General features: G+C 40.8%; 1 protein-coding gene across 2 annotated transcripts in view; it reads right to left on the minus strand.

Annotated features, from left to right (window-relative positions):
* RAPGEF5 (Rap guanine nucleotide exchange factor 5) overlaps positions 1–18,993 on the minus strand; it is a 232,373-nt gene that overhangs the window by 177,572 nt on the left and 35,808 nt on the right. For both annotated transcript variants that reach the window (XM_043462812.1, XM_043462811.1), the window contains exons 2-5: positions 12,030–12,080; positions 10,242–10,348; positions 4,936–5,057; positions 3,203–3,371 (exon numbers count right to left, since the gene is read on the minus strand). In XM_043462812.1, the coding sequence (XP_043318747.1) occupies positions 3,203–3,371; positions 4,936–5,057; positions 10,242–10,348; positions 12,030–12,080 (449 nt within the window). The remainder of the gene's footprint in view (positions 1–3,202; positions 3,372–4,935; positions 5,058–10,241; positions 10,349–12,029; positions 12,081–18,993) is intronic.

The raw sequence follows: 18,993 nt of genomic DNA on the forward strand, positions 1-18,993 counted from the left end.
CAGTATTCCTAACCGCCCCCCCCCCCCCACTTTCCCTCCTCCCACACCAATAAAAAAGTTAGAAAAAAGTACATTCTGGATGACTTGATTTGGCTTTCAGTTTGAATAAGTTACCACAATTGTTCCTTCTTCCCCCGGAGATTACCCTTGACAACCAATGCACTCACTTCTTTCAAATGATCTACTCAGCTTAGATGTAAAAGTTATTTTGTATAGAAGAGGAATTTTGTTTCTTCACATTAGCCAAAAAACCTGCAATAGTTCCATTTTCCTTCCTGATTTAAACATTTTACTTTAAATGGAAAAAAAAATCTGTTTCTTTTTTCTTTTTAAAAATGCAGCCTTAAAGAACAGAATTGTATTTACATAGAGACAGGAGGTAGTTTCCTCACATAGTGTTAAAGGGATTAGAGAGAAGACGGCAAATACAGGAACCCCAGTGTGGAACTGCACAGGCAGAACTTCAAAGCCTTCAGATATCAAAAAGGTTAGTAAAAGAACCATAGGACTGGGTTTTCAGCTTGTGAACAGACAATGTAAGTTAATGAGTCGAGAGGACTTTAGAGGGCATTTCACTAGAATGGGTAAAAATGAATGGATAATATAGTGGAATGGATACCATAGGACTAAGAATGACATAGAAGAATGGAAAAAAAATTTTTGATACAAACAGCAAGAGCAGTAAATTTTACTAAAAGTGAGGGCTTCCCTGTTGGCTCAGATGGTAACGAATCTGCCTACAATGTGGGAGACTCAGCTTCGATCCCTGGGTTGAGAAGACCCCCTGGAGAAGGGCCTGGCAACCCACTCCAGTATTCCTGCCTGGAGAAGTCCATGAACAGAGGGGCACGGTGGGCTGCAGTCCGTGGAGTCACAAAGAGTCGGACACGACTGAGTGACTGACACACACACTATACTACACAGGGCTGCCACAGACTGCAGCCATCACGGAAGCTCTGTGGTCAAGGCAGGACTTGGGCTCCCCCTTGAGGGGTGGGAAGAACCTGACCAGACAAGGAAACAGCAGAACCTCACAAGGGCAGGAGGGAATAAACAGCTGTGGGATTCAGGCTACAATGAAAGGAGATCACCAGACTGGAGCAGAAGTCATGATGGGATCACAGGCACTGAACCTTAGGAAGGGCTGTGACAACCCAGCTGGAAGAGGATGACGTCCCCTGGACACCTTCCTTTTCTCTGACCATAGTTGATTCCAAGTCTGGATAACCTAATCTTTGATTAGGTTAAAAAATTTTGGCCCAAAACATTTTACCAGAGCATAGAAGTTTGCTTATAACTCTAGTACAGAGAAAAAAAAAAAAAAAGATATATTCTCTCCAGAAGGGATTTGCAGTAGGTTCATTAATTTTATCTTTTCATAGTTTGTACTTATAATATGGGATTAAACAGGTCTATAGCTCCCCACTGCCAATTTTCCCAGAGGAATTACCACTCCCAAATGTACGTGATCACAACAAGAGAAAAAGAATGTGCTGACAAGGCACGCCACAGTGACTGTCAACTCCACAGGCACGGCACGTGTACGGTGATCGGGGCGACAAAAGACTGCAAGTAATATGCAGTTAATATTAGGAACCAAATTTTTAAAAATAGGTTCATTTTTAGAACCTGCAGCAGACTTAAGGTTTCCCTGTAACAAGGTCCTCTCACTGGCATTCCAATATGCTTCCTCAGTGGGGGAGAAAGGAGTGGAGCTAAACCATGAGGACTGCTTGCAAGTTTACTGCAGAACCCCTCATGCCCCCATTACTCTGGGTACACCCTTCAGGACTGCACAGACTTCCAAGTTCAGGACAGGAAATGGTTAAGAACAGCTGCCAGAGAATGACAGTCTATGAAGTCACAGAAAGTCACAGCCACCTCTAGCTTAATTCGACTTTTTCTTAGAAAGCTTTTTAAAATTTATTGAAATGCTCCTTGACTTTTCCTGGGAAACTTCTGGCCTATATTAAAAGCATATTACATTAAGGAACATTTTCCGTACTTAGTCGAATGATGCATTCTATTTGAATTTGCTTTACCACGGCAAGGTCCTCTATGGACAGTGGCATTGAATTCATAAGCATTTCAGAGTCAGCCTAACACTTTTATAGCTTCTGATTATCACGTCTCAGAAGGGAAGCTAGAATGACCCCCACAACTCCTAGGCACACACTCTAGCAGGTGTTAAAAGCATGGGTGTGAGAGCCAGACAGACATGGGACATGCCACACACCACGTGTGTGACCTTAGATAAGTTACCTGATCTGTATGCCTCAGTTTCCTCACTTTAAAATAATAGAAACTGTCTTATACAATTCATCTGAAGATGAAATAACAAATATAAAGCATGTAGCACAGTTCCTGACACAAAGTGCATTCTTTACAATCAACCTATTAGTGTCTTATTCTGACATTTCTATCTTTTCTAAAAGCCTGTATTAACTGTTCAATATTGTATTTTTTTAAACAAGAGTAATTCATCTTTGCTATGGTTGTAGGTGTTTCTCCCCGAACCTATTTTTCTTACCCATGAAGCAAGGATAATACCACTTGCCCTCTAATCTCAATGTATTCTAGAAACAGAATATACAAAGGTTACTAACTAAAAATTTTAATCTGCGATTGATTATACTGAAATAAGCTTGTCATGAATGCTGTGCATAAACAAAGGCATGTCAGATTCATCATATCATGACTCAAGTCCTGTTCCAAAACCTCTTCTAACAAATTCATTTTAATCATATAGTGACTCAGCGTCTTCATGTGATAATGATTCATGGGTTTTAATTTGCCAAATGTTGCTTCTAGATTATTTGCAGAAATGTTTGTTGAGTTTTTCTTAGGAAAGTCATGACTTAGCTAGAGAATAAGATGCCGGTTATTATTTTATTCCAAGTTCAGCTAAATCATGTTTATTCCCAATTTGGATCATCTACTCATATAGCAGTGATTAAATCAGAAGCAGTATGGTGCAGCTGGCGGGGCGTGGACTTCCGGGGTTTGAACACCAGTTCAGTCATTTATTAGCTGGACTGAATTTTCAGCATTTTACCTTTCTGAACCTACATCTGAGAAATGGGAATAAAACAATTACTTTTAAAAGGAGATGGTCTTAAAAAGCAGAGCACAGTCCCCAGACACAGGGATGGTTCTCAAAGTGAGAATAATCTTACAACGGAACAAAACAGCATCTACTTACAGTTCACAGATGCCAGCTCGACTGGGAATGAGAGGCACAAGCTGCAGTAACAGTCTGACACCGTTCTGCCACTCCTCTTCTCTTTCGAACTCACAGTACAAGTAGCTACACTCATCAGACGAAAACTGGTAGAAAACATAGGTGTCCTGAAAGTATAAATGCTGGTCCACTGTTGGAAACAAAAAAGGTGTGGATCGGTTTCGTAAAGTATATTATTTAGAGAGTCATAAACCAAGTAATAAATTGAAAGACCTACTAATTACTAGGGAGAAGCTGGGATAGGACCATAATTAAGTCCATTCATGCTCACAATCACATTGAATGAAAAAGGACTTACTGACCAACCTATTTTTATTATTTGAAACTTTGGCCAGCACATTCACCCGGATTTTACAACTCTTCTGCATCAAGGGACAGGTGAAATCAATAGCAATTCCAAGGGAGTAGAAGAAATTTCTTTTTTTTTTTTTTCTTAGTGTCCCAAAGCAGTACATTTAATCACTTTAATGGTACACAAATACAAAACTATGCCAAGTTTTAGATCAGTGGTTCTCAGCCAGAGGCATCTGTTTCCCGCCCTGAGGACATTTAACAATGTCTGGTGACATTCTGAGTTGCCACAACTAGGGGGTGCTAGGGATGCTACTAAACATCCTATCATGTACAAGACAGCCCCCCACAACTAAGAATTATCTGGCAGAAAATACCAATACTACCAAGTCTGGGAACCCCTACTTTAAAAGAAATAAAGAAGTGGAGACATTTCCTAAAAATATTAATGTAAAATGTTTTGCAAACCAGAAACCTGAACTTCACAAGCAAGCTGATAATTATAATCCTTAAAGGCAGTTAACTGCTTTTCTAAATAAGAGCATCAGGTGCTAAGTGTGATCAACTAAGATGACACCCACATCCCCATCTGTACCACTTTCCCACAGTGGGACTTGGGTATGTCTTTCTGAACCTTACTTTGTTCTCTGACCCTCATTATTTATAACCCAGAGAAGAAAAGAGTTTCCCAGTGACCCCGCACCTGTGTGGTAGAGCCAAATAAAGACTCCAAGCTGCTTGACTTATAACTCTTCAATTCCCTGGGACTCAACAAAGAAAAGAGACATTCACCATCTATTTTAGTGTCTGTGCTAAGCCTCTTCAGTCGCGTCTGACTCTCTGTGACCCCGTGGACTGTAGACCACCAGGTTCCTCTGTCCATGAGATTCTGCAGGCAAGAATACTGGAGTGGGCTGCCATTTCCTTCTCCAATTTTAGTGTCTAGTTAACATCAAATTTCTGTTCTATTTAAACAGTTTATTTTCATAGATCATATTTCTAGCTGTTCATGATTCCTTATACAATTAAAATGGCATACACCTTCTATTCATACAGTCAGTTTTCTGATGATTATTCTAAGTACAGCAAGACAAGTCACACATTTAGAGCAACTAAAGATGTCCACTGATCTTTTTTAAACATTGTGAGCATCATTTTGAGTAGAGAAGAGATGGGGTAAGGGAAAGACTCTTACAGGCTGTAGTTAATAAATCAGCAAATACCAAGAGGTGTGAGAAATAACAAAAGATGACCTGTCACTTTCATTTATAAGAGAACACAAATATTTACGAGCAAAAACAATTTCCATCTAGATTATAATATCATCTAAGAAATCAAACACATTTTGGTCAGGCAGCTTAACAGCTTCAGGATTCTGTGCCTTCAGAACACGTAATACTAACCTGATGACAGAATCCCCATGTCCAGTAGGAGCTGCCAGACCCCTATGGCCATAGATCTGCACTGGACGAAAGGACAGTGTTCTAGAAGCCAGTCCACCAGTTCTGACCCAACGCAGCTCTTCCTAGACAAAAGCAAAGCCATTGACAGTAAGACATGGTTGCCACCCATTTGCCAAAAAAATAGGCAATTTAATACCATCCCTTTCATGTTCTTTTTAGACAAGCAACTCAAGAATAAATGACATGTACTTCTTATTCATGTTTCAGATTTCAGCTCAAATATCACTTCCTTACAGAAGCTAAGAATCATATCCTCTTATACTTTTTCTTTACATCACCTAACATTTACCAATTATACATCTTTCCAAATGAATAATACCTGCTTTCTTCCCTTGAGAATAATTTTCAGGAGAAAGGGACTATGTATACGTAACTCATGACTAAACTCCAACACTAGAACAGTCCAGGAACACAGCAAATTCTCTGAATACATACATTTGAATAAATGAAGGAATAAATTTAGCAGTCCTTTACTGAAAGACAATGTTTCTGCCTTGATAAGATAAGTGGTGATCAACTTTGGTGCAACCATTTACACATTTTTATCTCGTCTCTTTGAGAACAAGATAATTCCAAGATTAGACAAAGTAACACCACAGTGAGGGGTATAATGTTTTGTTTTCTACTCTTCAAACAGAGATTAAACCTAATATTTGTCTCAAAGGACAATGAATTTGACTGTTAATCTTAATATAGTCTAACCAATCCACCAAGCACCCTGGATCATAAACCTGCAAACCTGGATAACGGATTCTGCTAACCACCTGAAGAAAGACTTTCTATAATCCATCTTAAAATACACAGCTGTATTCAAAGAATGCCCTCATCTGGGTATTACAAACAATATTTTCATGCCTACCTTTCCATCTTTATCAGCCTCAGATGAAAAACCAAATAAAGAAAACTTTCTGAAATAAGATTAATTGCAGAAATTTCATTGAAACCCACTCTCCCATATGAAAAAAGTCACACCAAAAAATTTTTTTTAACACCTGTATCATGAAAATGACTTTCTCCTATATTTTTTATTTAAGGACCAAAGATGCCAACATTTATTTGTATTTCTAGAACAGAAAAATAGTGCCTATCTTTTATGACTGGCATAATCACAAATACCTAGAAATCACCCACTAACCAAAAGAATGAAAAAATGCCATGAGATACTTTATTTTCCTGGATGATGGAAAAATAAGGTAGTAAACACTTCTGCTGAGATATCTGAACAACTATTCTAGCTTTAGTTAAAATATCACTTTCTTGGCTAAAGATTTGAAAGATACTCTGAGATCATTAAGGCAATTCTAAGTTGTACCAACTGTACAAATCCAGTTGCAGGTTAGCAGTAAGACAAAAGAAAGATTAACAGTCAAATAAATGGATTTTTTTAAAACAATACAGGAAAACAGATTGCAACAAAACAGGCAATTAGACCAAACCATCAACATTAACTTCTAACTCTATAGGACACCTTTCATTAGTAAATGCTCAAAGTGTTAATTCCTCAACACCTCTATCAATTAGCCAGCATCTTTAGGCTTGTAAAGCACTTTTATCATCTTAATCCTCATTCTCAGAACAGTACAGACAGCTCCTCAGCCTGTTCTGTGTCTGACACCACCTGGAACATGGCAGGATACAACAAAACATTTACTAAACAAACTAAACTTTCACATTGCAACAGTGACTAGACAGATGCACTGGCTTGTTTCCTCACAGGTGATCAGAAAGACGTTTCTCAGAAGAGGGCTTCCCATGACTGTGTTGAGTGGGAGTCATCTGGGAGACCTTGTTAACATGAAGATTCTGGTGCAGTGTGGCTGGGCACAGCCTCGGAGCCCTCACTTCTAACGGGCTGCCAGGTGAGGCCAGTGACTCAGCCCGACCTTCTCAATGGGAAAGTCTCGCTCTGTCTCGGGGGCGAGGAGGAGAGTGTGGTGGGCAGGACTGAGTCGATTTGCTAAAACATGGTATAGGCATGACTGCTGTCATCTGTAGTTATTACCTAATAATCAAGCTCTCACTCTCAAAGTAAGCTACTGTTTCAGTTGTACACAATCTCTTTCTACCCCACCTGCAATTTATCATATCATGTTTCAAATCGCTTTGGACAATCCATTTGCACCAGGGAAAATATCACTGGGATAAAGATAGACACTATCACTAATACCACCAATTCACCAACTCAATGGACATCAGTACGAGCAAACTCTGGGAGATAGTAAAGGACAAGGAAGGCTGATGTGCTGCCATCCACAGGGCCGCAAAGAGTTGCACCCAACTTGGCAAGTGAACAATACCACCAAAGCAAACAAAATGAGGTGAGTGGCCACTGCAGTTAACCAACAACCTCCTTGACTCGTGGACCAGGTCAGCAACAATCCACTTTAAATCCCTGAGTCTACAGGACTGAGAGGAGGGTGGTGGAGAAATTAGAGATGCCTGGAAAGGAGGCGTGTGAACACCCACAGCAGTTCTTACTCCCCACGTATCTTCAGTCTTGTACTGAATCCAGAAGCTGTTCTGAGTACATAGAGATCTCACCAATGCTGCAATGCTAGATAGGAACGTTATGATACAGAGGTGATGGCTCCAAGGTCAATGTGATTGCCACAGCAAAACAAGAATTTTACTAATCGCTGAAGTTGAACACTTGGTTTTTCTTGGCCTCCTTCCATCTCCAGTTACAGTTTTAGTAATCAGTTCATAGCAGTAGAGACAGACCCTCATCTCCTTCAATGGGACAGTGGTATTTAGAGACTTAGATGAAGGCTCAAAAAAGTATGATTTTTCCTATAGTACCAAATGAATGGAAAACATATCAAAATTATGAAAGTAATTTTCATGTGGTACTCTGCCTCAATTTACTACCAGACAAATGAAAATGACTCAGCCTAGGCTATCATATTAGCACTTTGCCTCTAAACCCAGAGCATTAATCAGTCCTTAGGCTATAGACCCACACTCTCACCACATTCTACTCTCAATAAACTCAAACTATGCCCTTGCTCAGATGGATGGTTCTTTTCCATGAACCTGATTAATGTACATGTTCCAATTCTTTTTCAGTCTATATCCAATCAGGAACAAAACTGATAGCAAGGACCAGTCCTACACACAGTCTTATATAGAAGCGAAAATGAATCCTATGAGTCTGCTCACAACTAGGCCCAAAGACTGACACAGGCAGACCTCATTTTATTGCACTTTCCTTTGCTGTACTTTAAAGATATTATGTTTACAAACTGAAGGTTTGTGGCAAGCTTAATATAGCAAGTCTATCAGTGCCATTTTTGCAATGGCATTTGCTCACTTCCTATCTCTGTTTTTGGTACTTCTCACAATATTTCAAACCCTCCACCAACAAAAAGATGATGACTTGCTGAAGACTCAGATGATGATTAGCAAGTTTCAGCAATAAAGTATTTTTTAAATTAAGGGATGAATATTATTTTTGGACATAATGCAACTGCACACTTAATAGACTACGGTATAATAACTGTTACATGTACTGGGAAACACAATAATCCATGTGACCCACTTTATTGTGCTACTCATTGCCCTGGGGTGGTCTGGAACCAAACCCACAGCATCTCTGAGGTATGCTTGTACAGGCAGTTTTAGTTTTTAAGAAAAAAAAAATTAGACTTGTCTAAAGTTGATACTATCATCTATTAAAGAAAAAAAAAGAGAGAGAGATTTTACATGAAGTAATGCAACTATACTCACAGCCCCTATCCCAGCCTGTTGCAATTACTTGACCTGGGCCCTAAACTAGTGATTTTCAGACTTAGGGGCTTGAATTCATTATGGGAGGAAGTGAATAGAGGTGATCTTGGAGCTTTTTAAAGAGATTCACAATACACAAAAGCACTGTTTCTCAACAGAATGAATCATGTCTAACCTATGTGGGAGGCGTCAAAACCTACATAAATACTAATAAGATTAATTAAACATGGGATTTTAAAGTGTTAATTCATTGTAGTTCTCTCATCTCCACTGTGTAGTTGCTCAGTGGTGCCTAAGATTACAGATCCTGCCAAGTTTCTGATGAGAAACAAGTTGTCGGCCTGGGACAGTTACTGATAGGGATGGGACATGAAGACATCATCTGGGGTGTGAAAACCTCCTAGATCTTGCTATAGATAGCAGTCACATTGGTATGTGTAATAATTAAAAATTCACCCAGCTGTACCCTTAGATTTGTGCATTTTACTGTATGTAAACTATGCCTCAATAGAAAAGTGGGGGGGGGGGGGTCCTTCTTACTCAAACAGGTTAGGAAGCACTATCCCCTCAAATCTAGGCCATGATGAAATTTTTCCCATCTGTGGCAAGTGGAAAAAAAAAGAAAATACCATAAGGAGATGGTGATATAGCTAAACTTAGTTAAAGAAACGTCTTTATCCTGAGAATCTTTCCTACTTTTTTTGGCATCATTTGTTCTGAGTATTCTTTCCTATTCTTCATGGTATTGTAATCTCATTTTTGTAAGAACAAATAATGATAATAAATGATAGTGGTTCTTTCTCTGGTTATTTTTGTAGTTTTAGTATTGTTTGCTGTGGTTTAATACCTTTACTTGGAAAAAATAGTCACAAAAAGCTGGTCATTTACTTTTGTTATTTCTTTAAATGGCTCCATGAAATGAAGACATGTGCCCTGAACTTTCTCCGTGACCATCTTCTTGGTCCAGATGTACTTTAAGCTGACCATATGCCCATCCATTTACTCTAACACCTCCACCCTTATTCACCTGCCAAGGCAAACAAGTGCCATCCCTGTGCCCAGCTGGCCCTCCTCCACCCTGAAGGTCCTGAAGGGGCAGCTCACGCCCGCCTGGAGAATCAGAGCAGTGGCCGTCTCCCCCAGGGGCCTCCAAGGATCCCCACAGAGCTCTGAGAGAGGGGGCCTGTATTTACAGAAGGCCCAACACAGCACACGCCCAGTAAAAACACTATAAAACATCACGTCTTTGAGGAAGCAGAGCAGACTCTCAGGAGCCCAAGCACACCTGCAGCTGAGCATTCCTCGCCTGATCTTCAGACCAGGAGTCCAGCTGACCAACACTCGTTTAATTAAGAGAAACGTCACCGCCAATCTCCCAAGCAGACACTTCAAGCCCAGCAACCCTCCTACTCCTCATAATAGCCCATCTCTCTGTGATCAAGGTTATGACTTTAACACGTTTTCAGTTTTTTTTCTTTCTCAAGGAGAATTTCTGACAAGGTGTTAGCAAACGGTGTTACCTATAAAACCCCTTGAGGTTCGCTCTGTCCTTTATCAGGTCAGCTGCCTGAACGATGATAATATTCCGCAACGCTCTTCCTGCACAAGAAGAATTCTCCCCATAAATCTACATAGAAAAGACAAAAGATTCACTGAGAATGCAGAACAATAATGTGACAATTTGTGAGCTGCCGATGACACACTATACAGAAAAATTATGGCCAAGTCCCTAAGCATAAAACACTTATATCTTACCATACATAGCTAAGATAACAGCTATGTAACTACCTATTCTATTTATTTTTGCTATTGGACCATTTAAGCTATTAGGCTATTATAACTACTTTCCAAATGCTAAAGTGCTTTAACTGTAAATAATTTCCTTTTACACAAAATTTCCAGGCAAAATACCTGTTCCTTTTTTCTTTATATACAATGTTTCTATCAATACAGCAAACTGAAGAACATTTTTATATGAATTCTGCCATATTGATAATGCATATATGTAAACAGCTTGGAAGATGGGAAAATTAAATTTTTTCCTATCTAGTGACCATCTCACACCATGATATAATTTGTGTGCTTTGCTTTTAAGCTTCACTCAACTGCAGAGTTCATAGTTAGTTCCAAGCATCCTGGGTTCAATCTACTTCATGATTGCATCTAGCAGATACAAATTTCATATAACTTCTTTTTTTAATCTTCTGATTTGCCTGTATGCATCTCTGATTCTTGGAGGATGAAGGAGGGTATCCCTTAGATCTGGAGAGGTCTGTGTCCCACTTTATAAACTACCTCCTTTCTCTGTAACTGGCAACTTCATCCACGGGGCAATGTTGCCTCACAAAGGAAAGGAGATGAACTCTTTTCCTAAGTAAAAGCTCATGAAAAGGAAGATATATTGAGGGTGCATGCTTACATCTGTTCACTTGTTTCTTGCTAAACTCTTTTTGCACCCACAAAGTTTTGACGGAATATTTTTATCGTTTCCCAAGGCAGACAATTGATAATATATTCACAATAACCTAATCCTGAACACTTCAATCCCATCCTTATACGCCCTTAATTTTCATACGATCACCTCCTGAACACAACGTAATGAGAAGATGAGGACAGGAGATGATTTTATTTTTAACATGCTAAACCCATTAAAAAAAAATACTTGAGTCAGACAACAGAAAGTACTACCTGACTAGTCCTGACAGCGTTCATTCACTCAGTCATTCAAAAACACGGAGCAGCAATCAGCCCCATTCTAGATGCTGGGGATACAGCAGTGAACAAGACCAAAGGTTCTGTCCTCACAAAGCTCATAGTCCCCTGTCTTTCTAAAATACACAACCCTGTCAGCTGATTTTTTTTTTTTTTAGTCAGCTGATTTTTTTTAACAACACAATGAAGGCAGCCCCACCTTGTTTCAGTGAGTATCGGGGATATTCTACTATTAGATACCTATAAATAATCCCCCTTTTCACAAAGTTTTCAGAGTAAAACATCTCCTATTTTTTAAATACAGCATTTCTATCATTCAGCAAATTGAAAATATTTCTATTATATACAAACTCCACCATATTCGTAACACATTCATGTAAAGGACTTGGAAAGTGGGGGAAATTTTTTTTCCTTATTTAGTGAACATCTTTCTACATGAAAGTTATCAAAGCATTCCAAACACCTTCGGCCATGTCATTCCACGTGAAGGAGACAGCGTGATCAGGAGCAAAGGGCAGATTTCTAACTAGCAAGTACTACACCGGGATTTGTGGACTATTGTTTCAGAAATGCTGTAAGACAGAAAAGAATCATACCTGGGATGGAGTATGTTCGAGGTATGGATTGGAAATTCTTCTTGATAGAGTCTATTTGGAAGGAAAGAGAAGGGAAAAATTAGAACCAAACAGTTTTTCAGTACCACTGTACAATCAAGGACACAATACATGCAACCATGGCAAGTCCAGCAATTGTCTGAGCCAAAAAATGTCAATGGCCACAGAGGATAACATCCTTCTTCTCATTCAAGGTAAATATCTGGTCAACATTTACTCCAACAGGACAGGATATTCTACCAGAACGGCTTCCACAGCTTTAAAAACTGCAACAGAACAATGGACGTTTGTGTCTGTGTCGCTTTATTCTCAACATGACTTTGATACCACCCTCTTTTCCCTTCCATTTCCCCTTTCACTGATCTAATTGCACCTCTCATCCGTGCACCCCTGGACTGTTGTCTCAGCCTTCAGTGGACTTCCCCAGGCTCCAGTCACACCCTCTCAGGCCATCCTGCAAACCCCACATGAACAGAAGCCCCTGTGTAGCCCCCTCAGCTGAGGGGGAGTCTCTCTTTGCTTACAGGAGTCAGTGAAAAACCCCCGCCTGCCCTTCTGGGCCCACCAGAGTCGGCCTCCAACAGATTTCTAGTATTCTCCCTCTACCTCCCCATGCGGCTTCTGTGATTCAACATGAAATCCACTTCTCAGAAGAACCTACAACACATACCTGCCTCTGCTCATACCCTTCCCCACATCAGGACGCCCTTCACCTTCCCTGACACGGCCCTGGACCCCAGCGAAGCCCAGGTCTGTGCAGTCACCTGCTGGGTGAGGCTCTGTCCCCCTCCACTGGGATGTGCCCCTCTTTGGAGCTCCTTGTTTCTGACTATTTCTGGGGCAGCTCCCGGGTGCTCTGCCTTACTGACTGTCCTTCCACACGTGCATTTGCCCAACGAATCCATGAGCTCCTTGAGGGAGAGCTGGCAGCTTACCCGCCTTTGCTTTCACAGGCTCTAGCACACAGCTGTGCACAGAAGTGTTGAATTTTTCTATTCATTTATTACAGATTATTTATATCTCTGTATCAATTGAGTATTTGCTGAATGATTTGTATTGTAGGAGCTAATTTTTCCTACCTAACAATCCAGTGAGCGGCACCATCACCCACATGTGTTTAAGCACAATAGAAAACTATTATGTTTTCCTGTTGTGGTTTAGGAAAAAGAAGAGAGAAATGAACATTTACTGAGCTCCCAACCCTATGTTTAGAAGTTCTTTACACTTCTATTCTGAAGCTTGCTATCTTTTGAGATCCCATAGTTTTTTTTCTGCCGCCTCCACTTCTTAGACTCACTTACAAAACATTCCCTGCCACTCAGGGCCTTCCAGCCTCTGAACCTTCTACCAGACTTTATGGCAGAACTTCCATTTTGCCTCTGGCCCACTCCACACAGCTCCCATATTACTTATCTTCTAATTAAACCGAAATAAATATATGGACTCTCTATCCAGAAATGTCAGTTGGCACTCCACCAAAGACTTGCAATGGCTCCCCACCCCCCACCCTAGAAATTGTTTCAGTCAGTTCAGTTCTGTCGCTCAGTCGTGTCCGAATCTCTGCAACCCCATGGACTGCAGCCCGCCAGGCTTCCCTGTCCATCATCAATTCCTGGAGCTTGCTCAGACTCATGTCCATCGAGTGGGTGCTGCCAAACAATCCAGAAATTGTTTAAGATAGGCCATTTTTAATTCTTTTAAGAATAATTTATTTATTTTTGGCTGTGCCGGTTCTTCACTGCCGCGAGGGTTTCTCTCTAGTTGCAGCGAGCGGGGGCTACTGTTTAGCTGTGTGTGCGGGTTTCTCATCTCAGCGGCTTCTCTTGTTGCAGAACAGACGCCCCAGGGTGTGCTGGGTTCAGTAGCTGCGGCTCCCGGGCTCTAGGACACAGACTCAATGGTTGTGGCCCAGAGGCTTAGCTGCTTTGGGGTATATGGGATCTTCTCACACACCAGGGGTCGAACCCGTGTCTTCTGCATCAGTAAGTGGATTCTTTACCACTGAACCACTCAGGGAAGCCCCAGACAGGCCATTTTTAATTATCATGTATTAAAATAAAACATCCACTCACCCCTTCTGGTCTAGTCCATACACATTCCCAACCAGCCCTTCCTAGGCCTTTTGTCATCTGAGCCTATGCATTTGTACTCACTTACTGAAATACTGAATAGTGTGAAATCTGCATCCACACCAGATTTATAAGTTGAAGATGAATCATCATGGTAAGTGATTTTTTCCCCCTAAACAGCCTTTTAAAAGTCAATATGGCAGGCCAGAACTGACAATCTTTATTACTCATCTGGTTGCCTAAATCAGCTCAGAAAAGCAACGATGTCACATGATCTAGTTAAAAAGAAGTCTTCCAGGTAGAAACAAGCTCTGAATTAGGTGGGGGCACGTCCACAAAAGAAAGCGAACGGCTTCCTTTCTCTCTGCTGCCAGCCCCAATCTGGCTGTCTTGACACTAGTGTTAGACTTGCACAATTCCATTTCACAGACACTTCCCCTGTGGGTGGCTTGTTACAAAAGATTGGTAAGGTGAGTCAATAAAGCCATGGGATGCGTCCATGCCGACTAGACAACAGTGTTAGATGAGCCCCAGCCCACGGGGAATCGACCAGGAACTGCCTTTGACAGCACACAATACCTAGATTTGTTGTCAGAAATGCCTCAGAAGCCTGCTCTCGACTCGTCCCCAGGGAGCTGTGTTTCCTAAACGTTCCAGACAGCAGCTCTCAAACAGTACCAGAAAGGACTGATTTGTTCAACTGAAAATAACTACCATAAGCCTGTACTTTTTTTTTTTTTTTTGAGACCACTTTATGACTAAAAATTGCAAGTGCCAAAGATTGATTAAAAAAGAACATGGAGGAACTGACCATCCATCACCTCATTTTTTCACAGACCTCGTGAAAGGACTGTCATGGAATTTTACTGGGAGAATGCCATGGGCCAACTTACAGGACTCAGAATCACTGCTCTAAAGCACCCAGCCCTTCCCTGAAAGAGCAGCACAAGAAACATTGACGATGCACCTTCTCCACTCAACATTCTTTCCATGATATTCAATCACTCAGCTGTTTTCATTCCATCCTAGACTCCCTGGGTTCTGCTTCTCCTCTCAGCATTTCTGAGCTTCATCTCACCACTCCTGTGGCAACTAACTTTCCTTAAGTTCCTTATGAAGCACCTATTGAGCTCTTATTCCGGCAACATGGGAGTTCCAGAAACAGAGATGTGAACAAGATACCATCCTCTAATTTAGAAATCAATTTACTGAAAGACACAGGATCTAAAGAACACTTTAAACCCATAAGAAGTCTCTTTCTTCTTCCCAATTTCCCATCAATTTTCTCTATAATCTTGGGTGGCTGGTCCAATTGATGCAGTGTCCTCTTCTCAGTGGTTCTCACCATGATATCTCAAATAGAATGCCCAGATGAGATGATTCTTTTCTCCCCTTTATCTCCCATTTCCAAGAATTACTTAAGCTAGATGCATTGAATCTTTTAGACAGGACTTTACACAGACCATAGAGAGAAGACTAGTAATAATACAAATTAAATTAGACTTTAATTCAAATTTCTTCTCCTTTCCAATTTAATGAACCATAGAAAATAATTCCCTAAATGATTCCATGCAGATCTCATATTTTAGACATGTGTTAGAAAATTGCACCCCTTTAATATTCATAAATGAACTTCCAGAAAAAAAAATAATGGCATAACTCAGAGGGATAACTGGAAAGCAATCATATATTATTTCCATTTTTTTCTAAGTTAAGTGCCCACTAAAGTTAAACTATAGTAGTCTGTGAGGTTGGGTCTAAATTAAACATTTTAGCATCACTGGACTTAACGCACATTTTTTTAATCAGCTCTTAAAGGACATGTCTTAATGTTCTTCTTGGATTGAATTAAAAAACTTAGGCTACAAGGGGAGAGAGAAATGAAAAGAAAAAGACTGAATCACTTCAATCAGCACAGAATTATGACCTGCTCTATTACAAACAGGAACCAACAAGAACTACCAAACGTGTTGATAAGTTAAGAGTTCAGCTCACAACACAACTTCTGTCATCTTCAGCCACTGTCCTCTACCCTCTGAAGGCTGACAAAGTATAAATGCAGATGTTAAAATGGGTAAGTATACTTAGAAGTCAAAAAGTTCCATAAGCAACTAGAGGGCGCATGTGTTAGGAGACTAGGGACTACAACAACAGAGGCTGTGAAGTAGAATTCTAAGACCTGGGGTGGGGGTCCTTTTTAAGTCCCAGCATACCCTTGCATTTCAAGCAAAGCTTGATTCAGGTAAAAAGGACAGAATCCCACCCAGCCAGTATGTTGGCTTAAGAAGGACAAGGTCATCACAAGTTCAGCATAAGGCAAACTGGAGACACTAGCCAAGTACTAATACGGAAGTGCAGCGCAGGGCACCCCAACTCTATCTGCAGGCTCTGGTCCCAATTCAGGCCCAACCATCCCTCAGGGCTCCAAGGGTCATGCTCCCAAAGTCAGTCACAGCCACAAAGGCCATTTGTAACAGTATCTTCTACACACAACCTGGCCAAACCAAAGTCAATGATGTTCTCAAAACTAGATTTTTCCACTGCCTTGTGATGTAATAAGAAAACAGAATGAGCGGGAAGGTGGCAGATATGCTTACTGAGCACTGCCTTTATGCTTAAGCACTTTTCCACACTAGGAAGTGTATCTACCTGTTCATACAGCTATAGACAAGAGCCCTGGGGGTCAGAGAAATTAGGGAATTCACTTAAGGTCCCAGAGCTGGAAAGTTATACAGCCAGGGCTGGAAGAAAATTTTGATTGATTCCAAAGTGACCACTCTACTGTAACATGCTGCATGTTACTAAATAATAAATGTGTTTGTACCGTGTGCTAGAGATTGTACTGATTATTTTACATGCAACATGCTGCTTAACTTTGGAAAAACTATGAGGTATTATTAATCTCATTTTGTAGATGATGAAGCTAGACTTGAACAGGTTAAGAAGTTCACCCAACTTGTCACCCACCAAGTTTACCACTGTCTGTAGTTATTTTCCCATTCATTTATCTTATAATATCGAATATGCCAATTTAAGAATCACGTGACAAGCAAGCATATATGGCTGCATGAAGATGTCACAGATAGTTGTCTCTGCTAGATCCAGAGGCACTTAACCCTGGATGTAAATTAGAACCATCAGGGAACCTGAAGAAATAACCAGGAGCTCAGGTCCACAGAATTAGAACCTATAGGAGTGCAGCCTGAATGGGTTTTCTCCAAGCTTCTCAGGGTAGCTTGGATGCGCTCTGGTTTGAGAAAAACTAAAAAAACTGGTTGAACTCGATGATTTGCAGCTCTCTTCACCCACCTCCACTATGAAGCTGGGTGCGCTCCTCCGCCATCTCCTCCCTCACATGCCCACCAGAGATCTAAACACAGCAGAGGTGCAGGCCATCCAAACAGCAGCCCTGGGGTCTGTGTCTGAGCTTCTCACTGGTTTGTGCAGAACAAAGAGGCAGTGTTTCAGTAAATCGCACCCTGCACCTGTCCTTGTGGTGTGTGTTTTCTATCCGCCCCATCCCAGACATAACCCTAAGCCAAGGTGCCTCACGTCTGCAGAGCGGCATCCTTCCTACACGCCTTCTGAAAGGACATCTCCCTTTTAATGGCATCTGTAGCATTAGACTTAATTTACATTTCCCACTAATGAAGGACTCTCTTCTAGTACAAACATGTTTGCCCCACTTAAAAGCCAAAGGAGAAAATTAAAGTGGGGCTTAGGAATACTTATAAATATTTCACAATCTTGCCTGCCTAGGGAGATAAATCGGCAGGAACTGGCAACTTCTGGGGAAATATATACAATAGGTACCACGGAAACAAACCCCCAAATCTCATCAACTTGCTTTTTTTATTCCTTGGGAAAGTATCTTTCTTTTTATTGTGTGTACAAACAACAGCATAACAGCCTACAGGGTGGGCTTCCTTGGTTAATGCAATCATAGAAAAAGCCTTTACAGTTTAGGAAGCAGGTCACTAAAGATTTTGGGTCAGCAGTTAAATTGGCAGCTTCCTTATCTCCACTTGTTACTGAATTCCCTACCTGCAATAACATCAACCTCCCAGTCACACCTGGACTCCAAAATGAACCCTTTTCTCAGCATCCAATGTGAAGAAGCTCCCATCTGCCCTATCTAGGACTTGAGCACAAAACAGTGGAAGCATTACATTATACCAGGAGGATAAATAACCAGGAGTCCAAACTGATCTAAATCACTGAATAAACAAACATGGGGCAGAGGACACAGTGGAGAAACAGCTCTTCCTTACAGAATTCTTTCAATTACTAAATGCAACAAGAAGAGGCAAAGAATATCACAATTAGACAAAGAACACAGTACCAAGTGTTGCTGGCAAGAATCATCAGTGGGTGCCAAAAGGAGAGAATAAAAGTACCACTGAGATATAGGACATCTGCATAGTGTCAAAGTGTTTCCCCATAAGCTATTAAGGAATAGAGGAAAGAATAGTAACTTTTCAGCAGAGCTTAGCAGATCCATCTTAACTAAGTGATAAAAGTTATCACCAATCATGAGACTTGACATCACTTGACTGCTATTAATCATATGACACCCTGAGAAAGGCACTTTCAGGGTATTTTTTGTCAAAATGCATGCTGTAATTTAATGAGAAAACATCACACAACTCCAAGCTGAGGGATATTCTTCAATGTAACTAGCTCGTACTCTGCAACAATTGTCAAGGTAAGGAAAAACCGAGAAAAGCAGAGCATCTCTCCTGGATTGGAGAACAAAGGAGACTGACAAGAAAGACAATCCGCCCCTGAGTGCCTGCCTGGACAAGGATGAGGACCTTAGTAGGTCAGCTGGTAGGAAGTGAATGAGGTCTATACTTGAGCTACTTGAGTGTCAATGC

The sequence above is a fragment of the Cervus canadensis genome, chromosome 3 (assembly GCF_019320065.1).
Source record: "Cervus canadensis isolate Bull #8, Minnesota chromosome 3, ASM1932006v1, whole genome shotgun sequence".
Classification (NCBI taxonomy): Eukaryota; Metazoa; Chordata; class Mammalia; order Artiodactyla; family Cervidae; genus Cervus; species Cervus canadensis.